Source organism: Dermacentor variabilis, chromosome 7 (assembly GCF_050947875.1).
Source record: "Dermacentor variabilis isolate Ectoservices chromosome 7, ASM5094787v1, whole genome shotgun sequence".
Taxonomy (NCBI): Eukaryota; Metazoa; Arthropoda; class Arachnida; order Ixodida; family Ixodidae; genus Dermacentor; species Dermacentor variabilis.
The window spans coordinates 147,849,660-147,876,497 of NC_134574.1; the positions used below are offsets into that span (position 1 = coordinate 147,849,660).

General features: G+C 48.4%; 1 protein-coding gene across 1 annotated transcript in view; it reads left to right on the top strand.

Moving 5' to 3' along the window:
* Positions 1-6,162: 6,162 nt before the first annotated feature.
* The window catches only part of LOC142588138 (calcium-activated chloride channel regulator 3A-1-like), a 43,218-nt gene continuing 22,542 nt past the window's right edge, over positions 6,163-26,838 (top strand). Inside the window, exons 1-8 of the mRNA XM_075699624.1 lie at positions 6,163-6,297; positions 8,199-8,366; positions 10,818-11,118; positions 12,688-12,794; positions 15,800-15,985; positions 18,992-19,113; positions 21,109-21,223; positions 23,425-23,652. Coding sequence (XP_075555739.1) covers positions 8,208-8,366; positions 10,818-11,118; positions 12,688-12,794; positions 15,800-15,985; positions 18,992-19,113; positions 21,109-21,223; positions 23,425-23,652 — 1,218 coding nt within the window. The 5' untranslated portion in view covers positions 6,163-6,297; positions 8,199-8,207. The remainder of the gene's footprint in view (positions 6,298-8,198; positions 8,367-10,817; positions 11,119-12,687; positions 12,795-15,799; positions 15,986-18,991; positions 19,114-21,108; positions 21,224-23,424; positions 23,653-26,838) is intronic.

Here is a 26,838-nt window from a genome sequence, read left to right on the forward strand (position 1 = left end):
CGGAGAGGTCTCGCGCGGGCGGGGGCGGGCTCCAAACCAACCGGAAGTGGACGATGTGACGTCGCATCGTGACGCAAACCAGTGAAGGCGGAGCTTAGCCCCGTTCGCTCGGCGAACGAGTTGAGGAGGAAAAGCATGGCTAGGGAGGAGGGTAACTTCTAATCGCTTGTAGCTCCATTAATACGTAACGCTTCACTTAAATTGTGGTGTGAATGTTCTACTTAAGCTGTACCGTACGCGTCTACAAAATTTGTCCGAACCGTTTCAGGGGCCCTTTAAGAATTGCAAAGAAAGCAGGAATTGACTTGCCAAACGTTGTTGTTTTGTTGTTGTCTTGAAGGAAACCACACACCGCGTCACACACACACACACGCACACACACATCTCTGTGGTCAAAACCTAGCTGGTGTATGTCCCATGGGAGAGTTAATACCAAAGCGCCTAAATTAGAACCAAGATTACCGAGCGGAGCTCTGAAAAGCCCCTTTCCTCGATTAATAAACTGCGGAAAATAATAATAAAAATTGCCTGTGTTTTAGCTCTGGTTAACTCTAGTTGAATTGCGAAAGCAAGAGCTGCATGGCTACGCTCGTGGTGTTAGCTTGTGGTTAAGCGTTTGGTTTGGCTCTATTGTATAGACACGACAAGACACTGTTCAGGTAACGACTAGGTAACGTCTACGCAGCGTCTCATTCCGACGCTCGCGAGAACTCAAAGCGGTCTCTTCCGCAGTTGAAGAGTAGTACTCCGGGACGTGGCATGACTTCTTCTAGCCGCATCTTCGTTACGACGCTTCTCGAGTCGTGCGGCCCGTTCTTCTGGCGTCTCTTAAGCGCGTTGTCCCTCCCTTCCTCGCTTCGTTCTGTTGTTGGGTCTCTTTCGCGCTCTCCATAACGACTAAATTCACTAAGGCGAAGTGCATATATATATATATATACCCCGCGAGGCGACTCCTCTTCTCCCTCAACCCCAGCGGAGCACATCTGGTGGAGCGAGCGGCGACGGCAGCGGCGTCGACGGTGGCGCCATCTGTTGGAGCGCGGCTGCGGCGTTGCTAGGCAACGGCGGCTCAAGGTCGTTCGTCGGCCACGGCATATGGCATACTGCTGCCTGCATACGGCATACGGCGGGACGAGCCGAAATTGCTCGCTGGCTGGCGTAGTAAAGCTTTTTGCTTTAATAACTTACAAAACTACAGTGATCAATAGGTCCATGTTTCTTACAGAAATGGCACAGTGCCAAGGTGATCAGACCAGAGTTCTGTAAATTTGGCTTTAATGGGGGAATTCACAATAGCAAGCTCGTACTTTAGTGGGAGATGAAAATATCTACAGTCGGATACATTTACTCACCGACTTGTCAGCTGAAAAAACCAGCTCGGTAGACAATGGAAGAAGCAATTTACTAAGGAAGCGTCTAGAGAAAGCAGGAAACGAAATGTATTGTTGCTGGGCCTGTCGTACTTCTTTTTCAGGTGTTATATAAAGTTGTAAAACTATGAGAAGAAAGAAAAAAACGTCAATTAAGACACGAAAGAGCGCGAAACTTGCCGCCATGTTTATTCGCGTAGCGGACAATTCATACATCAAGGAGTGTGCCGGCGTGCCAATCTCGGGCAAATACTTCTAACATATCCGCATACTCATCGAGGTCCTTTCATCAGCCTGTGGGTTATGGAAGCATACTATGTAAAAAAAAATAAATAAATCTGGAAACGAGATATTTGTATAAGCACATCTGTGAACCAACCCAGCGGAGGACACTGACTCGTATCTTAAATTAATTTGGGATAAGAACACATTTCGTCAATTTCGCTTATTTTATATTTTACTCTATATTAATTGCATGGACGCAGCAGGTGAATTTTCGCTGTTGGCGGCGAATGTTTACCAATGCCGCATACGCTATACTTTTCTATGCAAACACAAAATCTACGCTCTTGATTAAACTATTCGTCAGATTTTTTTCTAAAATCGCATCGCCCAAGCAAAGGTCTTTTAAACTTCCGTTCCCAGCGTATCCCTTTTATCTTAAATCTTGTGTTAAAATGTTCAAAATATGTTAATGCTCAGTAATGTGGAAAGTAGGGCTAGTTGATCATTAATCATCATACCTTGCCGATGAAGGAGCGCACTGACACGGACACAGTGAAGACACACAAGAAAAGACGACACAATGTCGTCTTTTCTTGTGTCTTCACTGTGTCCGTGTCAGTGCGCTGCTTCACCGGCAAGGTGTGATGATTAATGCTCGCCTTCTTAAATTGATCAAATTTTACTGCACCGCTGTCGCAGCCGGTGTAGTGGCGCCTGCGCGGCCTCGTTACGCGTCGAAGCTTTTAAGGGCGCCAGAAACACACCGCCATCGTCTCAAGAACTTTTTTCCACGCGACGCACACAACGTCTGTCTACTATACGGCATCCGAGATGCCCGAGAACCGCAGACGACCCCTCTCGCAGAATCTGCGCGACGTAGAGAGAGAGAGAGAGAGAGAGAGAGCAAAGGAAGGACAGGGAGGTTAACTAGAGATTATCTCTGGTTGTCAAAACGGGAAAGGGATGCGATAGGTGAGAGACAGAAAAAGCATTTCTTATAATATTATAGTATTATAAAAAATTCTTATATATATATATATATATATATATATATATATATACACACACGATACAGAACTGTTTCTGTGTGCACTGTCACGCAGTCAACAAGTCATTGTGCGCGGCGGCTGTTTCTGCGTTGGACCCCATTTCCCGGCTGGCCGTCCATTCAGAGCATTCGATTTCGCCACCCGAGCAATCGTAACATGCGACACCCGACACTACGGGTGTTACGAACGCTGACAGGCTGCCTTCCTCTCTGCGGCGGCGACTCGGCGTTCGCTCGCTTGTCAAATGCACTCTTACGTCGTAGCCCGCGATTCCACGGGTTGCCTTTCCCCACGGCAGTGAACGGCCTCTCGTGAGTCGAAGGTAGCCTTCCCACGGGAACTATATGTACCGTAGGACAGCTTTGCCGATGACGTTGGCAATCGCCGACCCGGCAGTGCCGCAAGATTATGTATAGCTCAGGCTCCGGGTACGGCGCGTTGTTTGATCCGAGATCCGGTCGCGATGCATACACGTGAGTCCTCTTTCCCGACGGCTGCACGTGAAAAAAGCGGCGTCACTGCGCTGTCTGACAGCAGAGCATCGCATGTGCTATCGCATTCCTCGTGTACTAAATATAGCAGCGCGATTCGACCAAAGACCTCTAACAGAGGAACTTATTTTAGATGCCGCAATCACAAACCATAGCAGCGGAGGGCGACGAGGGCACCGTTGCGCTTTTTAAGGGCAACAGAATTGGACAAGCGGCCGTAGCCTGAACAGATGTTTATAGCGCTAAAAGTGCCACTGTGCTGTGTGGTGGCGGTATACGGTGACTTTATTTGACTGTGATTGTATGTGCATGCTCCTTTCTTTCTTTATCTCTACTTTGCTATCACTTTACCTCCTCCTCCCCTCTCTCCCCAGCGTAGGGTAGCAAACCGGATCTACCCATATGGTTAACCTCCCTGCCTTTCTCCTTTCTTTTCTCTCTCTCTCTCTCTCTCTCTCTCTCTCTCTCTCACTCTCTCTCTCTCTCTCTCTCTATCTCTGTCTACCTATCTATCTATCTATCTATCTATCTATCTATCTATCTATCTATCTATCTATCTATCTGTAATAAGAAGTTAACTTCCGCACAACCTTGCTTTCTAAAGAACAGTTGCTGACGTTTCTGCCACAGAAAGATGTTCGCGACACATACGGTACTATAGTACTACAACTTTATGCTTTTCTCGGCTGACTCTCAAGCTTTAGTATCTCAGTGATTGCAAACGTATGTGACATACGCGCTTTGAAAGCTGGAACACACGTTTCGGAGCCAACTCCGCTCTTTCCTCGGCCGTAAATTAAATGTTGGAAGGCGGCAAAGTGCATCTTTACATATTTTACATTACGGATGGAGATTCAAGTGTAGTACATGCATTACGCGTTATAACATCCTTGCGCTGTACAAATTGTTAGCGTACTGTGTTACAGCTACTATTTCAGGGCAAATTGTGTATTATGCTCAACCTGAGTGCGTTTTCTATCGGCTGAACTTTACAGGTAGCCAGTTGCATCTGCCAGGCTTTGTCGTGTTTGGTTCGTGTCCCTCTTTTGGTAGAAAAAAAAACGCCAACTTACCGCCAATAAAATTCTAATAAGCTTGCAATAAACTTCCAATAAACTTCTAGCAACCTTGCAATGAACCGCCAGTAAACTTCTAAAAAGCATCCAATAATCTCCCAATTAACTTCGAGCTATTACTCAGTATGCTTCCATTAGGCTGCCAATAAATTTCTAATAAGCTTGCAATGAACTTCAGATTCTAATAAGCGTTTATACGCCGGTCCCAATTAACAAATAACCTTTCCATTGTGAGCGGCGCGCACTCTCATAACTTAGCCGTCACGCATTTTACGCCGACCTGTCAGGCAGCGTGCTCCACCGCCGCGATACCGTAGATCACGAGACGCCCCGCATGGTACTTTGCTCCCCGCAAGGTGGCGGCAGAAGCATTTTATTCAAGAAGTTAATAAGAGAGTTGCTTGCTGTGCGCCTGAGTGGCAGCCCCTATTGCGGGACGCCATTGGAGATGGCCGCTGCTCGGGAGCGTGCCACCAAGGAACGTTGAGCTTGAGACCAGTGGCGTAGCGACAGGGGGGGGCGGGGGGCCGGGGGCCCCGGGTGCACGGGGCCAGTAGGGGGGGGGGGGTGTCATATACGTCTGAAGACATCCGAAAATTGTCGATATCCGCACCTTCCTCGACTACACCGGGGGGGGGGGGGGGGTGACAGAAGAGCTAAGGGCCCTGGGTGCCAGACGACCTAGCTACGCCACTGCTTGAGACCCTTGAGTAAACACGAGGAAAGACTCTCCGCACCGATGCCCTGCCACGTTTCCTGGGACTGTAAGAAGAGACCCGCGAGTAGACACGGGGGTTCGAGCGAGCGAGAGAGAAGAGCCGGAGGCCAGCGGAACCATAGAGATGGCACGGAGAGACGCACGAGAGACGCGGCCGAGGAAGGCAGCAACACGCTTCACGCCGACGCTCTGCAGATAATAAACAGTTTTCATTTGAGCAAGAATCCAGCCTTTTTCATTTGCTGTCACCATTAAGCGTATGACAAGTTTTTAAATAAACTTTAAATAAACCTACTGTTTACTTCTAAAAACTTCCGGCCCGCTGTGGTGGCTATGGCACTGCGGTGCAGAGAACTAGGTTGCAGGTTCGTTTCAACAGCGAGAGCCACATTATGACGCAGTGTGGAATGCGAAAGCGGACGTGTAATCGCGCATTAGATAGATGCCCGTTATAAGAACCCCTTGTAGTCTAAACTATTTCCGATAGGAGACACCCGAAACAAGACAAGGAACCACATCAGTTAATGGTTTTGCACAGTGCAAGTTACATTCGCGAAGCTTGATGCTACTGTCACTAGGTCGTCTTACACGTAATTAAATTTACTCTCCGAAACTCCCACTCGCAGCACTGCTTGCGTTATTCTGCTACTCCCGGCTCAATCAGAGGACTTCTCCAGACATGCAATGGAAATTGGTCCCATCTTTGTTCTCCGCCCCATAAAAACTGAACGCTATCTTTATATATCATTTATTTTACAACAGTGCACCCTAACGTGCAATCAATTGACATTTCTTCTTTCCCAGAAGTTCTCCTCCATTGGTTCGTAATTTGGCAGTACCCACCTTTCCTGTCCTAGCCATTCAAATTGGTCTTGAGCTTTCCCAGGAGTTGTACAGGGGTCTCACAATTGGCAGCAGCCTCTCCCACGGCATGAGGGGAGAGGCGCTGCTCTTCCAGAAGGCCTGCAGACGTCGGACCATTTCCCACGCTATAGGCTGGGTGTGTATGCGGAATCGGATTTCGACGGCGCCCGAACACGAGAAGCTCAGTGCTTCGCACAACCCCGCCTGAACAGATCATCGCAACAGACATTGCAGGTGCGATGCGCAAAACAATGCACGCAGACGAAACGAGACCTCTTTGCCTCTCCCGCATGGTGGAGAGAACGTGCCTCCGAAAAAAAAAGGGGGGGGGCACCACGATCACTTTATCCAGTCTCTCGCTCACGGCTCTCAGCGGTTGCTGCCTTGTGCTGTAGACCTGCCTCTCCGGCGACTGCGCTGCAGGCCCGAACCTTGCTGAATCGACGGCCCCACGACCAGCTCATAGCAGTCGTGGGAAGCAGCAGTGGTCCCACGGAATTTCTGGTAAGTTAGGACTGGTTAGTTAGAGAAATCTCTACTGATGATGTAAACAAGTCAACGGGTTCACGTGAAGACGGAGATTTGGAGAGATAAACAGTGATAAAACAAAGGAATCTTCATCCTTGAGCGAACGTTTTCACAATATGTTAGCTTCAGCCTGAGGCTTCCCTTGTTAAGCCAGCCCACTGATGTTATAACTGCTAATGTATAGTAATATAAACGTACGAACAAACAAACCGTGTCTGAACGAAGGGAAAACCACGGTAAGCACGTACTATTACGGCATATTAGTACTCCATACTTCTACTGTGTGGAAAGCGGCGAGTCGTGGTCGCGTGATCCTACACCCAGGACGTCACGACGACCCCAGCGCAGCATGCTGGTGGAGCATGCTGCCAGTACACACACGCACCTAGTGCTGGCACCATTCTGGGGTCGACGCCAGCTACGATGAGCGGACACCAGGGAAGGGACTATGCCTGCCATTTACGCACGTTCGTTACGTCACGTGCTGGCTACACAAGTGACGACGGTTTCCTGTCCAACTCAGTGAACAAGGAACCCGCACGCGGTTCCGAAACGTCGGATTATACATCAGACTTAGTCAGTGACCATGATTCCCTTCGTTCTGGGTTTGTCAGTGCACATCGGCCTGCGACAGCTCCCAGCCTCGTGTAGAAACCAATATAAGAGTTTGCTAATTGCACGAGTGCGCGAGAGCATTTTTATGCCAACGACCCGGGAACGAAATGAGCATACTTATTTATAGCGTTTCACAAACCGTTTCGCGAAAGCTTCGCTTCCCGTATATTGTAAAAATGTGATTTGGATCTACATTATTCTTTACACGTCGCTGTTAAATGCCAGAAGAAGCATCTTCGTGTACGTAGACGAATTTACCTCTCACGTTTGATATGGCAAGAAAACTGCTTGTCAACGTTGCGATTGTGGCAAGTTGACGCCGATCCATCTTCAACTGCACCACTTTTGACCAGAAGAAGCGACAGAACACAGGACATGCGTTGACTACTAATTGAATTTAGTACATGAAAATGGCACCTTAGATGCCATAACACGTCATTCCCGCAACCCGTGCCTAGGGCACGCAGCTTGCAACTATAGTGATCAGAAGCCAAAAATTTTCATTCAGAAGACAAAACCTCAGAATAACTTTTGTTCTAAGGTTCCGCATCGCCTTGGCACAGAAATCCGTAATTTAGACGCATTTATCGACACTACATCATAATCTGTGTCTCAAGGGGATAAGGATCGACGTTCTTATTTCACCACATCAATACAAATGAGCTTTTGAAATAGTATTTTAATTGTTTAATGTTATTAGGTGCTGCCCATTAGTTTTGACTCAGAGACAGCCAAGAGAAACACCAAACGGGTTTACATTAATCGGCGTTCTTTTAAATATGCACTTCGTTATTTTTTTTTCGTTTTTGTTAAATAGAAGAGAAAACGAAGGTCAACTTTCAATTCTTTGAATTTCGCGGTCTAATACCAGCAGCTGTAGATTAGCATGACGTCAACGATTTCAATTTCTCTCTTTCGCAGTTGGCCGTTGTGGCTCCGTCGAACTTCCCGAATCTTACTTAGTTCTGTCTTTGGCTTTTTCTTAGAATACTAAGCAGACGGTATTTGCCGACTAAATCCAAACTAAGCCCAAGCATGATGCGGTGGAAATCTACGACGTCATGACTATAGCCCGTCTTTTGTTGTAGCGTCTTTTCTTGTTTATTGAACATCTTCTAAACGACAGGAGTGACACTTCTTTTGCAATTGTAGAAAGGTAATTTACTACTACTAATATTTATTTTTTTCTCTTTCAAGCCCCTTTAGGGCTGAATTTCGGTCCGAAAAGTTTTCGACGAGAGGTTAAGAAACGTGTGTCGTAGTCTGCAGGTATGCGACTCGCCACGATGGTGATGGTGACGGTGACATTGTTCTGGCCGCCTTGTGGCCGAGGTGTCCGGTTGAACCGAGCCAACGGCGCGTACGAAGACATAGTGGTGGCCATTCACCCTGCCGTCGAGCCGGACAAACGCATCATCGAGAACATCAAGGTATGCTGTTGCTTTCTAAACATTTAAAACTTCTTTTTTTTAACGTGTGATTTTTGTAATCCTCTTATGGCATGAATTTCTTACTTGAAGGGAAGTACTTCACTTGCAAGTAAATGTGTTCATGTCATCAAACACTCTATGCAGCAGGGCAAACTTTCTAATAAAAAAAATCGCAGTTTCGCCCTTATGGCGAAGCGATCAATGCGATAGCAACATGCCAGAATTCTACACGAAGTGTAACGGCTCGTAGCTGTAGTGGCAGTATCAATTGACGTAAATGCAAGCTGAGTAAAAACGCCTGCTATGGCGTGTGTAGAAGCACGAGCAGAATAAAGCCCGACGACCGCAAGCAGCATGGGTGATAGAACTACAGGGTCTTGCCGGCGTTGTCGCCTTGTGTTGACCTCGCGTTCCCGTGCGCTGCGGCATATGCTAACGGCGGTCACCATGTGTTGCGTCCCCTTCGTGCTTTTGAACTGTAGGATTTTGTCGACGTTGTAACTAATTATAACTTGCGTCATTACAGCTTGTAGTTACTGCAGCGCGCCTGCACACGCAGCAATATATTTTGAGTGCAGCTTTCGGGCGCCCGTTCCTGCGGCGAGCGTCGGCGTCGTCCCTCGGCGCCGTCGTAACCGAGCGAACGAGCGCAGCAAAGGGATGAAAGAGCGAACAGGGAGCACAGCGGGGGATGAAAGACGGCGATCGCGAATAGAGCTCGAGGAGGAAAGCGGAGGCGGAGGGATGCGGAAAGCGTGAGAAGAAAAGCGTAGTGCCGCGCGCACGACGAGCTTCGCGGGCGATGCGACGGCTACGAGATGGCGCCAGGGTAGCGCGCGCCGTCTTTACGGGAACAAAGCGCTGCATGAGCGGAGGTCTGTCTGCGGCGGCTGCTGTGAATCGCGCGCCCGCGCGTCACGGTTAGCGAGGCAGTCGCGCCACACTTGGCTCCATTTGCAACTTGGCGCAAGAGGCTGATTGTCCGCGCCAGCCAATTTATCGCGAAATGAAAACACGTATAGACCTGCGCTCAAATTTCTCATTAGGGAGTATCGTAATCGACGGTGATTTTTCTCTGCATCTGAAGTAGCGAAGTGGTATTTGCACACATGCGGGCCCGCCTTGCTTCATCGTGATTAGTGTTAACGGGGAGCGTCTCGGCCGGCCTTCTGTCAACACGTGGAGAAGGGGGGGGGGGAGGCATGTTTGCGCCATTGGAGGGACACTGTGCTCCGCTGTGGAAACCACGCACCGCCAGGTACTATTTTAGCCACCGTACACCCTAGCTGCTACGTGTCGGAAAATGATGACACAAGCCGACAGCTCTGCATAGTCTCAGTAGGCTGTGTTACAATTCGTTCCAGCAAGCAAAGTTGTCTAACCCGCAGTTATAAACAACGCTTCTTCTGTGCACCAGCCTCTGCAGCGATTGGAACATGAACACATCCAGGCATCTTTCGCCGCATGGCATTAAAATTCTGACGCAAAGGGAAATCGCACAGTTAATGTGAGTAACGTTCTTCGAAAAATATACTAAAACTAAAGGAATCAATAATGTTATATGTAATCAATGACGTTGAAAATCACGCTGAGTTTTTTACATGCATTATTGATGACACCGAAAAACCACGCTGAGTTCCTAAAACGCGCCAAGCAGGTCATCGCGCAGGCTTGCCCGTGGGAAATACATAAGGATGTTCCGTTACTGAGGCATGCGCCCGTGGCTTAATGGTTAGAGGATCGAGCTGTTAGTGTGGCGCGACTGGCTCGCTAATCGGGAGACCGCGAGGGAGCTAGCGCGTGGGTGACGCGCTGTCGCAATTCACAACAGCCGCCACAGACGGACCTACGCTCATGCAGCCCTTTGTTTCCATATATGGTATCGGTGACGTCGTCGGCGAACGGAGGACGCGCGCTACTCTAGCGTCATCTCGTTCCCATCGCCGCCGCAAAGCCCGTCTTGCTCGGCGCTACGCTTGTCATCATACCTTGCTGGTGAAGCAGCGCACTGACACGGACACAGTGAAGACAAACAGGAGTGTTAGTGTAGCTGGTCTTCACTGTGTCAGTGTCAGTGCGCTGCTTCACCAGCAAGGTATGATGATCACTCACCAACTAGCCCAACTTTCCACTTTACTGAGCTACGCTTGTCCTTCTCACGCTTTCGTCATACCCTCCTCCTCCGCTTTCCTCCTCCCGCTCTCTTCGCTATAGCCGTCCTTCATCCGCGCTCCGCGTTCGCCCGGTTACGAGGGCGCTGAAGAACGACGCCAACGCTGACGCTCGCCACAGGAACGGGAAGCCAAGCGCTGCGCTCAAAAATGTCACAAAATTTCGCTACCAGCTTTGTAACCTGCCGTACAGGTAACCCGGTGTCCCGCAAAGGGCAATACGTTCTGCGGGCAATCTAAAGCTGTTCCGTCAATTCGCTCGCCCTCTCCCTCGTCGAAGGCGCTGTTCCGGTCTGCATCGTCGCTGCTACAGCGGGCCACCGGCGGCCTGGTCCACTTCAGCAGCGTGGTCATCGCCGTGCCGGCCACGTGGCCGCCGAGGCCGCAGGCTACCGACGCCGCGACCGTGAACCTGTTCCCAACGGCCGATGTTCGGGTGGCGGCCGAGAACCCGCAGTACGGCGACGCCCCGTACACGCTGCAGCCGAGGGGATGCGGAGAGCGCGGCGAGTACATCCACCTGGCACCGCGCTTCCTGGCGGAAATGAACGGCTCCATCGCCGAGATATACGGGGATCCAGGTGAGAATCCTCGGTATTAAAGGAAACTGTGAACAGAATCACTAAGTCAGTTCACATCGATAAAATATTTTTGGATAATTTTTTCGTTCATTTCGCGGTTACTAGACGAGTAATGAAGGTCAAGATTTCATCGTTTTGTTTCACCAGCTTGACGGCAATCTTTTCAATGTTTGATTTCCTTTTCCTTCTTCCACTCACGTTTTGAAGTTTTTCATCCTGTCCTCCCCTATGCAGACTAGCATGTGAGCGGCCATATGCACGCCGAAAAGAAATTCTGCCTCCCATAAAGCGTTTATCACCTGTCTGTCTGTCTGTCTGTCTGTCTGTCTGTCTGTCTGTCTGTCTGTCTGTCTGTCTGTCTGTCTGTCTGTCTGTCTGTCTGTCTGTCTGTCTGTCTCAGAGGTCCCGGCAAAATCGGTAATCGCTGTCACGCGCGTACGGCTTTCTGAACACCCGACCGTATTTGATTCGCTATGTTGGACCCCGACAGCGACACCTCGGACAAAGAGCGCATTCATACGGGAGCGAGTCGCGGAGGGCGGGCGACATTAAAGCGGTCGCAAATGGCCACCTTGTTCGAAAAGCGGCCTTCGCGGCTCATTCGTCAGCTGCTTGATTTTTCCAGCTCCGTTCGCTGTAGTCGCAAAGTTGAATCAGTTAGCGGCGCAGATTCAAGACGTCGCAAGATACGCTGACCGTTATTTAACATGCCGGCATGGTGGTTCGAACACCCGTTAATGCGTCACAATCGCGAGACCTCTCGATGTGGCGACGGGCTTGCCACGGTTGCTGGCGTCGCCATCAGTTGCTACTTTTGCAGCGAATCTGTTTACCTCTGGCTCCCGTATGCATCACCCGCATGCATTCCCAGCGGGGGCACCCTGGCCGGCTTACGTCCGCATCACGTCGCGTGGACAGGAATAATGCTCAGGCCGAGATCCCGGTGATAGTGCAATACCGGGCCAACCCGCTGCGGAGGTGAAGCGGCAGGCTTGAAGCACTCCGCCAACTTCCAAAAACAAGTGTAACATCTTGGGTCCAAATAGAACCACATAAATCCGGCTTTGTAAGAGCAACACCATATATATATATGTATATATATATATATACATATATGCACGTAGTGTACCAAGTTGGCCTTCATGCACCTCATTTGTTTTAAATCCTGTTCGACGAATGATGAGAGGGGGAAAGAGTGGCGACGGCGCCTGTGCACGTGACCTGCGCTTCTGGGGTTACAACGTCACGTGCGTCGAAGGTACCGGCGCAGCGGCGGCAGGGGTTGCGGCAGGTGCATGGACGGTGCGGTGACCGCGGCGGCGCTTGTGTCGGCGTAGTGTGGTGCCGTATGAAAAAAAAAATTTGCGATTTCATAATGCAGTCCATGTATGCAGCCTAAACAGCTTCGCTGGTAATCCGTCCCCATGCGAATGTTGTGGCCCCAGGAATGTTTTGGCACATAGCCGCGCCATTCGCGGTCGGTCGCACGACACGCCCCTGCCAATCACTCGTGTGTGTTTGCCTTTACAAGTCGCTTATAGAGACAAGGGTTCTCCCTCTTGCTCGCAGCGTACAGGCTGGTGCACGAGTGGGCCCACTATCGCTACGGCGTGTTCGACGAACACAGTGAGCCCGGAAGCTCGCGCTACCCGAGCCTCTATTGCGAGTCTGGCACGGTGAGCGATCTGCCTCTCTTGTCATTGAAGAGTGAACGCGGCCTGGCGGAAGCGCCTGCACAAGGGTTAGGCGGAACGATGGAGCGGCAGTGAGACAAAGAAAACGCTAGCACTGTTTCACTTATTCATTTAATAAATATTGGGTTAGCTAGTCAGTCAGTCTGTCAGTCCTTGGTTCAATTTAGTGCATATATATATATTGAACTAAGGACTGACTCACTGACCGATATATATATCCGCGGATCCAGATCATGAAACGGAAATCAGAAGAATAAGAATGGGCTGGGGCACGTTTGGCAGTCATTCTCAGATCATGAAGAGCAGGTTGCCATTATCCCTCAAGAGAAAAGTGTATAACAGCTGTGTCTTACCAGTACACACCTACGGGGCAGAAACCGGGAGGCTTACGAAAAGGGTTCTACTTAAATTGAGGACGACGCAACGCGCTATGGAAAGAAGAATGATAGGTGTAACGTTAAGGGATAAGAGCAGATTGGGTGAGGGAACAAACGTGAGTTAATGACATCTTAGTTGAAATCAAGAAACAGAAATGTGGGGGGGGGGCATGGGCAGGGCATGGGCAGGGCATGTAATGAGGAGGGGGGAAGATAACCGATGGTCAATAAGGGTTACGGACTGGATTCCAAAGGAAGGAAAGCGTAGCAGGCGGCGGCAGGAAGTTAGGTGGGCGGATGAGATTAAGAAGTTTGCAGGGACAACATGGCCATAATTAGTGCATGACCGGGGTAGTTGGAGAAGTATGGGAGAGGCCTTGGCCCTGCAGTGGGCGTAACCAGGATGAGGATGATGATGATCTACCTGGTAACATTGTGTCATTTATCGCGTAATAGCTAATTAATCATAACGATGTTACTGGCATACAAGAAGGTACGCACACTATTTTTCGCTTGTGAGACAAATGTAAAACGGATATAGATATATTAAAATATTAGTGCATGCGCTTGTCTTACAGTTCGTCAACATGCCCTAACTACACTGTCAATAACACTGCTCTTTCCTCTATTTCATGAATTAAATGCCGCGTGTTGTCAGTGCCAGTAACTTAACGTGGTGGGATCATACGAATTCTTACACAGCAAACACTAGCCGAAAGTTCAGCTACATCACATGAAACGTCTTTTTGACACCACTCCCACTAAAATAAGTTGCTGTATACATTACTACACAGCGGGTGCTTTATTTTTTATCATACAGAAGTTTTAAAGAGGATGTGGCAGGTAGCGTAATTCTAGTCATTGAGCTGGTCTAGTCAAAACGGCGGACATTACATGCACGAGAAATTGAAATGCATGATCGACAAATTTAAAAATCGCAAATTACCTTTTTAATTATTCACTTTACGGCACATTGCAAATTACATATTGTGGCTGGTGAGCTCACGAGGCACATCCACTCGGAACGAGTGTTCTGGATGACACCACTTACGAGATATTAATTTCTGAAGTCTGCGACTAAATACATTAGCGTTCCAGTTACTTTTGTGCTTAAAGCTATAAAACAGCTTTGTGTTAAAAACAAAGTAAGCGCAACAAGATTAGATTTTTATGGCAAGTTTCACGGTGCGTATCTCGAATCCCGTGCGATTCTCCGAGACCCCTCCAAGCGGATCGGCCTTGCAAACTGACCGACTACAATTCGTGAATGGCAATATGTCCTATAAACCTTCAAATTTCATTAACTTTTTAAATTATTTAGTCTTTATGCATTTCACAATGTTGTGCGAGTAATATCGACCGCTTCGACTAATCTAGCTCAAGGACTGGAATTATGCTATCCACCACGGGCGACTTTTTAAAAATTCTGAATGCCGTAAAAAAGCACCCCGTACATTCACCCGCTTCCTGAGTACGCTTCAGCAAAATATGACATGGGTGGCACCAATTTGACCAACACACTATAAACAATACAATATAGCTGCGTACGTTTCACATTATCAGACTACAACCGCACGTCTAGCGTACCTACGTACATGAAGTCAGAGCTCGCAACACGCCGGAAGTTATCGCGCATCAACTTGTCCCGCAAGTTATTTTACCATAACCACAACCTCCCATCGTTGTTGATAAAAACGCCACCGTGCATCCCCTGAACCGGCGACCACGAGGTCGACGCTTCACGAGATGTGAGGTCGCTGTACAAAGATGGAAAACCAAAACATATTCGGAGTTTTTTTTTTTTTGCCGTAAATAGAGATTAACTGGAATGACGTCTCTCAAGACGTTGTTCTAATTATAGCTGACCCATTCCTTAAAAAAAACCTATTTGTTTTTTGTCGAAGTGATGTTCTTGTTTTTTTTTTCATTATACTGCTTGTCTTGCTACGTTCACCTGTTTCTGTACTTAATTGTATGTTTGTTGTTTGTCAGTTGTGTTCCATTATGTTATTTTGTAATTCCGCCCATGACTGCTCCCATCTTCAATGCTATTAAGCCACAGGACAATAATAAATCATAACCAGTCAGCCAGTCAGCTGATTAATTAGTTGGACGGATGGATGGATGGATGGATGGATGGATGGATGGATGGATGGATGGATGGATGGATGGATGGATGGATGCATGGAATAGATAGATGGAATAGATGGATACTTACTAGTAAGGTACACAGTATATCTATCACAGTATCACACAGTATAGGGCCAGGAGCTACTCTGTTCCTATCTGTTATAAATTTGTTTATGAGACAAAAAAATACCTTGCCTACTTCATTTCTCCATGTCGAACAAAAAAAAATAGACACTGTGCCACTGGGGCACCAAAAAAAAAGAACAATAACGAAGCTCCTCGTGTGCCCAGTCTCTGTTCACACTCGAGCGACTCGCGGTAGCGGAAACGCGTCGGCTGTCGCTCCTCTCCGCCGACGCGTTTAGCCCATGCAGCAGCATGTTTGCTTCTCCGCCAACACAGGGTAGCAAACCGGACGTGCGTCTGGTTAACCTCCTCGCCTTTCCTGTCTTCTATCTCTCTCTGTCTCTCCGCCAACAGGTTCGCGCCACCATGTGCTCATCAGAGCCCGTGAACTTCACGGTGTACATGGATTTTGGCGAGCCATGCCGCGTCTACCAGGGCTGCCGCCTGTCCTCCCAGTGCAAGGTGATGTTCTGGCGCCAGGGCCGCGGGTCGGACCGCGCCGCCTCGTCTATCATGTCCATGGCTCACTTCGTCGAAGGCGTAAGTGAAACCTCGAAGGACTCATCTCCGTTCTCTGCCCCTCTCACTCTATATTCTCTTATCCCCCTCTCCCAGCATAGGCTAGTGAACCAGGGCAACACCTCCTAGATAGCACACGGCCTGTGCACTTCAACCCATGACGTCATGCGACATCGCCCGACTACCACATAATCTAATGGGGAAGCTCCCGAGTAAGCCGCGGCGATTTTTGACGTCCCCGCTGTCGTCGCGCCGGGCTTGACGGTGGAAATTTCGGTCCGAGTAGCATGACGTCATAAAGCGGAACGCGCATGCCTGTTATTTGGGAGGCGTTGACCAGGGCCGCGATTTCGTAGCGATGCTTTCCTCTCTATACTGTGCCACTCTTATCATCCGTCCTTCGCGGCTGGCTGACGCGGGCGAAGCTACGCTCTGAATAGTGACGCAACGCGAAAGGCGAGAAAAGGAATAGCATCGGAAAACTAAAAAAAAACTATAAGGGAGACTAGCACTCGGCATGAGAGCACTCGCCAAAAACAATTTTTTATCTCACCACAGTAGTTTTTTATCCATTTTCCTTATTTCATAGTCACATCAATCATGGGGTTGTTGCCTAGAAAAGAATGTACAAATGTCACCTTTTACCAATTCAGCGCATTGAAAATTAAGCCATCTGCATCATCACTAGTACTTACAGCTACACGAATGTAGGCTACTTACGTCATGATAACAATGCTTTTGTTTTCAGTGGAGGAATTGTTTTAACATGCTTCTTTTCTATAAGTTGGTAACAAACCAGCCACATAAATATATTGATGTTAGCATGCACCGAAACAATAATCCTACGAGATTCGCTATAGATAATCTTGCAGCGAAGCTGTACATGTTTATAAAAATCGCTCGCGGTCCGATACGGAAACCCTCCGGCGGAATGTGTGGCGCGCCATTGGCTACGCCGACAGTGACGTCGTTTCTCTCTCTGCAGCAGAGCGCGCGCGCAGCAGTCTCTCAGACTTCGCAATGGGACGGCCCCGCATCGCTCGTTCTCCCGAGGAGCAGCTGGCGTACGATCAACAGCGCAGATAGCAGGAGCATGAGAGATCTCGTCGGCGTCGAGCCAGCGCCTCGGAAGAAAATCAGGCGCGCGATGCGGAGCCCAAGCGGCAATGTCGGGCCGATCCGGCAATGTCGGGCCGATCCGGCAAGGTCGGATCAATCCGGCAACGTCACGCCGATCCGGCGGCTCGTCGGGTCGGATCGTCAGGTCGAGGACGTCGGGTCGAGGATCCGGCGCCTCGGGCCGGCGAGGCAAACCAGCGACAACGTTAATGTCAACATAAACAACGGGGCCGCACATTTCAGCTTCGTTGATTTACCATCTGTACGGAGTGCACGGGTGGTGTTTTTGATTCCCCAGAGCTCAAACTACACACAGCAACAAAACAGGAGCAGCGTGCTATAGGTCGTGCGCCCCTTCCGACGAGCGCGGTGGTCGCGGCGATTTCTTTTTTTTCAGTTTCCGATTAAAATTTTCTTTTTTTTGCGAGCTCTTCGTGTTTCTTCCTCTCGTATTTCAGGCGTCAAGTTAGGCACGGAGGCTCCTTTACATCTAAACCAGACTTGCAGGTAATAAATTACGTGTAATTAATTACTCATAATAAATAAAACTTCTGGTAATTTTGTAATTTAACGAATATTTCTTTTACTCGGTGACAGCCACTGTAATTCAATTAGTTTTGTTCTGTAACCAATTACCTATAACCAGTAACTTATAACCAGTAATTTATAACGACACAACTTTGGCAACCTGAATTCGGCAAAAAAAAATACAGCGCAGCGCCTGAGATCGTGCCGTGCAGGAAGTGCGCATGTCCAGACAGTGAAGACCGAGAGCTCACTCATATTTCTTTCCTCAGCTTAACGCTACATCGTATGTTGGCCGACGAATTGAACATGTGCTGGCATATATACGTCTCGATGACGAAGGCCACCAACGACGTTGCAGCCAGGAAATCACATCGGGACGATTCTTTCAGCTTTTTCATTGGCCCAATCGGGAGCGCCTTCTTCGAGCGCTGCGCCTCATGGAGAGGACTCGGATGCTGAGCTACAGCGATCTTGTGCACAACATCTTTGCACGTCACAACCCCAACCAATACTCGATCCCCAGCGCGCAGATCGAGCGAACTGGCTGAGCTCGATTTGTACTTCAGTTGTTTTTTCCGTAACGCGCAAAGGTCACATTTTTTCATGTATCGGTAACCCCTATGTAATACCCCTTCGGGGGCCTTTAGGGGTATTATGAAATAAAAAAAATAAAAATTAAATAAATAAAGTGCTTGAATGTCCCAGGGGAGCTCCCTTTCTTTCAGTTATTTCCTCCTCGACCAAGGTTTTGGTGCCGTCGCTGATGTCTTCAGAGAAAAAAAAGAGAAAAGAAGAGGCACATCGACCAACAATTTTCTTTAGGCAATTGTTAGCGCAGATAAGTAATGCATGAAGGGAATTGCGGAGGCCGCACTGAACATGCGAGGCCGACTCGTTGGTTTTACCGTATCTATGCAATGTCAATAGTTCCGAGGAAAGTAAAGTAGACGTAAATCGATTGCTGCTTGGTAATTACTCTCTCACATTTGTGGGGTTCATACACAACACAGGCCTCGCAGCACACATATAATACACATATACGCATCAAAAATTATGCCTGAAGGGCAAGTCTTTATCGCAATAAAAAGACAGCAACTGGTAACTGTAATTGTTTACATTTTTTATTGACGCTATTGTAGTAGTATAATCGGTTACCTTATTTTTCGGTAACGTGTACGTCTGATGTTCGCAATCTCAAACTAGGCTTTCTAGATGGTCCGTTTTTATTAGTATTTTTTATTTTTTGCAATTGGCGTCTAATATTACTTTCGAATAAAAAAAAAATTTCAATCACTCGGTCGATCAATCGACCTCTACATGTTGCCCTCTCTCGCTCACTCCGTTCCCCCCGCAGACTTAGCTGCTTCTTTCTACCCACAGGTGAATAAATTCTGTGACGACAGCCGGAGGAAACACGACCCGTTTGCGCCGAACAAACACAACGTACTGTGCGAACGCAGGTCCACCTGGGAAGTGATTAGTGCCAACGAAGACTTCACCAAGTGAGTGACAAGCCTCTTCAATTTTTTTTTCGGAGGTTGTTTAACAGCAACCGACCAAAGCCGTATACGTAGGCAATCACGGAATGGAGCGTGTTAGAATTGGATAAGCGAACCTTCCTTTGCGAATGCCCACCCCCCCCGTGTCATCCTGACCGCGGCTGTTGGGTGGCGCTGCGGTTTTGCCGAGTAGCTGACACTTTAAAACACTTAGAAGGCGACTCAACCTCCAGTTGAAGTCGATGAAAGACAAGTATGTCTGAGCTACTTGAGGTTGGGAATGGAGTGCATGAACCATATGCTTTATTTTTTTAGAGGCCCGCAGCTAATCGAACAGCAGCGTATGCGTCTTCGACAAGGGGCGCAGAGCCTCCGGCGACCGCGTCTCAAAACGCCAGCTGTCACGAGGGAAGAATTTGAGAACTCCTCCCTTGCTGCACTGTGGTACCACAGGTGCCGATGTCTCTGGTACCACCAGTGCCACACGCTCGTATAGTACCGGTATTGATGTAGCTGCTACTATCGACCCCCAATACCACCGGGATCGAGCACTCGTACCGCATGGTTGTACACTGGTACCGATACCACCGGTAACAGTGCGGTATACCGATGTTCCCGGTGGTAGCACTGGTACCACCGGTATCTATGACAAATGGTGGTACTACGGGATCGGTGCGCGTTTTGAGAATGCACGATCTCCGGGACCGGCACACGAAAGATGCTATAAACATACCGGTACGTAAAAGTGGGGGTAAACCGACAACACCTCTTCTTTGAAAATATTGAATTTCGTGCCCGAAGGTGGGATCGAACCACAGACCCTTACAGTTGAACGCGTACTTCTATCGCGCCAACGTCAACGAACTCTTTTGGGATTTTCTCGCCCGCGTGTCTTGAGAATTTACAATGCTTAAGCGTAAAGGCTCACTAACGGTTGATAAGGGTAGGATAGAGTCCGATAACGTTGATAACGATCAATAAGTGTTTATACTGATCGGATCAAGCTTGATAAGATTGACAATGACACCGGGCTGCGTGGAAATGTGCAAGTGGTATAATGCTTACGCTTACGTAGACAATTCCAGTGGAGTTTCTGCAAAATCTTTTCTTTTTTTTTCATCCATTTACAATTAGCATTGTTTTGTTAATGCCACATAATTCTAATACGCAATGTACACTACAGTTTGTACTTTTTTTTTCCTGTACCCTGCCTGTCGTGCTGTCATGAAGGACCTTCGTGCAGGTGCCTTCGAGCTCCGCCTGAGGGCCCCCCAACAAACTTTCGGAAATAAGGTTCTGAATTTGACATCCTAAAACCGACGCAACAATTTCCTTTACGCCAGGGACACGGGAAAGAAATGGACAAACTTAATCGCATTTGGTTAGCCGCTCCAGGAAATCTTCGCTTGACGTAGATTTCAAATTAAGCATTGGGTCCGCATCATTCTTTTTTTAATAATATATTATTTTTCTGTGGTGTTCTAACAGCGAAATTCGGGCGTCCAATCGCATGCGTGAAAAATATTCGTGAAAAAAAAAACGACCTTCGAAATAATTGAGCATAGTTGTGGCGCAACGACCCCCAGAGGGCAGTTGAAGCGGCGGAAGTGAAACGGTATCAGGCAGTTTTGGCACATTTTCCCTAGCGAATGGTGCCTGCGTAATGTCGATCTTTCTGTTTATTGTTTACTTCATTTCAAGAAATTCTACACAAGCGTGCCTGCTCCCCGCTGCCGGCAATCCTTATCGCACTTTAATACGCCTGATGGCCACGGTCATCAAATGAACCCCGCACACGTGTGTCCGTGGGCGCTTGGCCATCGCGCGTGTCAAGTTGCCAATGTTGGCTGCAACGTATTCCGCACATTAAAAAAATACGGGCCTTGCTTTGCGTACCACTCTAATACCTTGCTATTGCTATATAAGTGCTCTGTGAAGTTATCTTTTCTCTCCCTTTTTTTTCTGATTACCGTTTGCTCCCTGTTTCTCCAACCGCAGTCTTCCTCACGGTGACTCGGAAAAAGACGTCCACGTGACGTTCCGGGAAGTGCAGAAACAGAACGACACGATCGGGATGATCGTATTCGCCCTGGATGTCTCTACCTCCATGCGCGTGAGTGTGAGGGGCCACAGTGCGACAACCCGCGCATCGCGTTCAATGCGATTCATTCTTTCTTCTCGTTTCGCAAATCAAATACACACACACGCACACGCACTCAAATCGTTTAGGGTGATTGCCAGTGGGCGATAGGAAGCATAAACACACAGTGTGCGTTTGTAGCGGTAAGAAATCAGACTTTACACCAAGTCTTCTCTCTCTCTCTCTCTCTCTCTCTCTCTCTCTCTCTCTCTGTGTGTGTGTGTGTGTGTGTGTGTGTGTGTGTGTGTGTGTGTGTGTGTGTGTGTGTGTGTGTGTGTGTGTGTGTGTGTGTGTGTGTGTGTGTGTGTGTGTGTGTGTGTGTGTGTGTGTGTGTGTGTGTGTGTGTGTGTGTGTGTGTGTGTGTGTGTGTGTGTGTGTGTGTGTGTGTGTGTGTGTGTGTGTGTGTGTGTGTGTGTGTGTGTGTGTGTGTGTGTGTGTGTGTGTGTGTGTGTGTGTGTGTGTGTGTACGCGCACGCTACATATATACAATATCTATCTGTATAGACAATATAGAACATACAGAGAGAATATACATATCAGCAATATATATCTGTCTGATTATATACGTCTGTATTTTTAATTTAGTTTTTTCCCGTACACCAGCACACAGCTGGACCTTAGCGTTGTTCCTGGGCACGCTAAATAAAATATTGGTTGTTGTTATTATTATTATTACAACATCCCACTGGTGGTAAGAGTGTGTATAGGACTCAGGTGGCCGTTTAACCGAGTCCCGACGCGAGCGACGACATGCGTTGACCGGGGCTCAGTCAAAGGACTGCAGGAAACTAAACACGTGTCTTGGCAATTTGCGATTGAGCGTACTTCCTAGTTAATAAGGTAAATGAAAGTTGAGGAGGACTACAGTTTTATTTTAGCGCTCAAACATGGAGCTGTACGTTTCCCTCCCGCAGAAGTCCGTGTAATGACAGCAGACGGGAATTCCACAATATTTACAACGTCACTGTGAACTACGTAATTAAGAAAAGTAGACGAAACTCGGCGTAATGTTAGAGTCGTCTTAGCGGCAAGTTTTCGTATAATCTGTTTCGCGATAGTTTCGATAAAACAAGAGTTACAGCCGCTTTCTGTAGCCATACTCCCTCCGTAGACGGCCATGCATTGACAGCAGACGGGAATTGTGTAACTTTTACAACTTCACTGTGAATTAACTAATTATGACAAGCAAACAGGACTTGCCGTAACGATAGGGTAATCTTAGCGGCCAATTTCAGTATGATTTTTTTCCAAGATACCTACGTTAGATTGAGAGCAGAGCATTCGCGAGAAACTGGAGACGAAGGTTTTTTTTCGTGTAGACGCGACGCGTCGACGGAGGGACATTGACCACCGCCGCAGGGTAGCTATGCACAGCTGCGCTGTAAAAATCTGACCTGCGGGTCAAGCGCTTTTACACATGACTCGTCGAAGGTTCTAGTGCAATCGCTGCTGCCCGCTTGCATTCCAGAAAGTGTACAACGCTATTCGTGTCGCGCGCACAAACTGATTGCATAAGGTTCGGCAAGAACACAGACGACAGATGTAATCAACGATAACATTCCAGTGAGTTCCAAATCGTGCAGCAGCATCTTGCACTGGACGATAAAATTACGTCGTTGGCGGGTGCAAAGCGGCCCCCGGAAAAAAGGATAAGTACACATGCCAACGTGTACTGTTCGCCTGGAAAAGTGGTACCAGGCGTCACTCGTGATGCCAACCTCTTTTACAAACACACATTCATTAATGGAAAAAAAAACGCGCGTCATAAACACGGACTCGTGACTGACCACGCACCAGCAATAGGTGCATTAAAGAAATTTGTTACTAGAATCGCACTTGGACATACACACCGCTCCTTTAATGTTGCCATGGTGTGAATCAACTACAGAGCACCAAGTTTCCCCGCCGTAATCTCTTCAAGCATACAAGAGAGAGAGAGAGAGAGAGAGAGAGAGAGAGAGAGAACCATTTAATGAAAGGCAGAGATTTTAGCCGGCGTATAGACATCGCCGACATACTACTCTTCGTGGAGAAGGGAATTGGGGAGAGAAAGAGACAAGCATACAAGCTTACGAATCGCGGCATAATGCACCGTATAACACCGAAATGCTATCGTATTCTCATGGCTAGTGTCACCAGACATCAATTCTGCAACATATACTTTTTTTTTTCAGGACCACGGTCGCATCGGGCACCTCAAAGCAGCGGCGACCCACTTCGTCGAAGTCCTCATACCCGACGATCTGAAAGTCGCCGTGGTGTCATTCAACACGGTCGCCCACACGCCGTTTCCCCTGACGACGGTGACGGCACAGACGCGCGAACGTATCGTGAACACCGTGCGAGATTTGGCGCCTGGCGGCAGCACCTGCATCGGATGCGCTCTGAGAAAAGCCCTCGAGGTAAGGACGAATGACCGCCGCGGGACAGCACAAAAACTGGCAGCGGGGGTTTGAATTCCGGCGGTGGCCCAACGCGGTGAGACCGTGACGTTTCCGGTGCATGCGTGTGCACGTGCCTGGGAAGCCCTGAAAGCGATACGTGCATTATTGCAGTCACTGAAATCGACAGGCCTGCGGTGAGCGACACTGTAGCTTCGAGGTCCATCTCCGGACGATGCGACACCTTCAGTGATCTCTCTCTCTCTCTTTCTCTCTCTCTCCTTTTTTTTAGCGATAGCTGTATATGACTAACCTTCTGTAATCATTATGTGGGCCGATCCTGGTGATAGTGCAGAAAGGGTGCAAGCTCAATGCCACATACCCATGTCGGCTCGGGAACCTGTAACGCGCCATCGAACTATTCTTGTCACACGTGGGACCCAAGGAGGTCCCAGGCACACGAGTAAGAACACATGTTTTCGAAAAAAAAAAACGTTTCGTACAAATCTTTCAAAACGGACTTAAAAATTATCGGCGCCAACCACGCGAACGCGATAGTGCTCGCGCGTTCGTCGTCGTCGTATTCTTCCACAGCTGACTCCGTTGTGCAAAAAAACTTTCATCATCAGTAATGGAGGGAGCGTCGTCGTTTTCCACAGATGGCTCTCCGTTGCCGCTCGTGATTACAGAGTATAGAATTCACTTCTCCTTTGCCGTCGTAATTGGGAAGCGGCGTTACGGGGGTATGAGCCCTTGGTTAAGCAGTTGTAGGCATTGTCTTACGTGACGGATACATTTGATAACAGAGATGATACGCCAATGTGTGTGCATACCTATATCGCCACGATGACCGCAGATTAGGGCAATAAATATGCCCGTACGTTTGTTCAATATTCTGGGTCACCTCTAGTGTCTTGCGCCATTCCAATCTGCGAAAATGGAATGGCAGCGGAAGTGCTTTTCGTTTGAGAGCTTTGACTGTCGTCAGCTTTCGCTCCCATTCCATCTTCACAGACCGGAATGGTCGTCATTATTTTTTCCATCCCTTAGACCGCTTTTCCTCTGCGGGGAGTGGCAACCTAGACGAGAGTGTAAGCTGACCTCACCGCATTTTCTTCAATTTTCTCTGCTTCTCTCCGGTACGAGCTGCGGACCGTACGGTCGTTGCTAGGACTATTTTTTTTTACGGAAGAGTTTGGGTGCCGCTCTCTTGGGCTAAGAGAAATGCATCCACGCACCCCCGCTACTGCTGAGTAGCGCCAGCGTTTGATGAGCGCCGCTGTTCCTCTAATCGCCACTCGCACCACACCACTTCCGCAATTTCCGCTTCCAGTATTTCCGGTTCCCGAATTTTCGTTTGTTGCGCGCTCACGTCTCTACGCAGCGGTATGCGACGGCGGTCGCGTTGCTTCCACTCGGAGCCGGAAGCTGGGACTATATGTAAGTTCCCTTGATCCCGGAAGCTGAGCGGATGAGCGAGGGAGAAGCGCGGACCAAGGTTTGTTGGAGGCACTTAACCAGGGGATGTATTCAGCAAGAGTCCACTTAAGGGATTGTCCATTTCGCCTGCTGTTTAAGTGCTGATTGGCTGGGCTGTGGTGCGCTTTAGCAAGAGCCGCGTACCACGGCCAGTCAGCACTTCAGCAGCAGACGAAGTGGACAGGTCCACTTGGTGGACTCTTGCAGGATACCTCTCCTGGTCGGCGGAAACGTGCATGGAGAGAGAGAGAGAGAAAGAGAGAGAGAGATGCAAATTATAGAAAGGCACGGAGGTTAACCAGAGTTCAAGCCTCCGGTTTGCTACCCTGCACTAGGGGAAGGGAAAGGGGAAGTAAAGACGAAAAGAAGAGTGGGGACAAAAAGAAGAAAAGAACGGGATAGGATCATTATAGTCTTTCTAATATGCCCCGTGTATGGAGAGGGTTTAGGTATTCCTAAGGAGCTCCTACGTGGGGATGGGAGGAAATATACTGCTTTACATTCCCTGCGTCGAATTCGATGCGGTTTGTTGCATTCAGCAAAAAAAGATAGCATCCACCGAACAAAGGCAGGAAGTAATCTTGAACATCAGCTTTCTTTCTTTTTTTGTAAACTTTAAAATCGCAAGCTTCCAAAGCTTAACTATGAAGTTTACAATTAATAATGAAGAACGATATCACAATTCTATGAAGTGCATATATTGAGACACGTAGAGTTGACAAACTTGATACATATTATACAGCTCTGAAATAAACCAGTAATTCGATCGTGTATGCAACTTTTTCGAAACTACTGTAAATCTGCCGCACTTTCATCCAACATGCAAACTCGTATATATCATATTTCTCTGCTTCAGGTGCTTTAATACATGCAGTTTAGAAAAAAAATTACGGCGGAACTCATCTATAGGCTGTCGACGGTAATGCGATTGCCATCACACACACACAAAAAATGACGCCTTAAATAAAGATTCTGTTTTCTAAGTCGATAGCATTCAGCTTTCTTAGGTACAACAAATTTCACTCGGCGAGGTTTAGCACTGGTCCAGTGAGAGGATCTCTGCCTTTCATCCCGTCGCAGAGATCAGACAAGTCCACCCTTGGAAGTGAACTGTTAGTTCCGAGTAGCGCCCGCGGTGTTTGTCGTTTCTCTCTTTCTCGTCTACGTCTTTCTAGCGCGGTTTTTTCGTTACGATGGCACCATCGAGTAGTTGACGAAAGACACTATAATTAATTTCAACGGTATTGCCTAGTCATTGTGGCACACATGGCAGTGATCAAGCGGACGCAGCTGCCCGATCAGCCCACGACGGCGTCGACTGCGTACGCCATTCCTCTTTCGAGAGACCACGCAGCGAGAAAGCTTTCCGCGTTTACGCGTAACCTGACAGTGAATCAACGAAATTCGTCCGACTTCACAAGTGTGTGCGTGCGTGTGTATGTGCGTGTGTGTGCGGTCTTTTTAACGCGATAGCGTTAAGGAGCTCGTGTCGCAGAAAAGCCGGTGTCGTCGGCGTCGGTGTCGGCGTCCGCGGCGTTGGCCGTGAGCGATAAATCACGGCAGGCACTTCATAAATAAAAAGCAACTTCCAAGATGGGCTGGGTGGGAATCGAACCAGGGTCTCCGGAGTGTGAGACGGAGACGTTACCACTGAGCCACGAGTTCGATGCTTCGAAGCGGTACAAAAGCGCCTCTAGTGAACGCGGTGTTGCCTTAGAAACGAGCTGT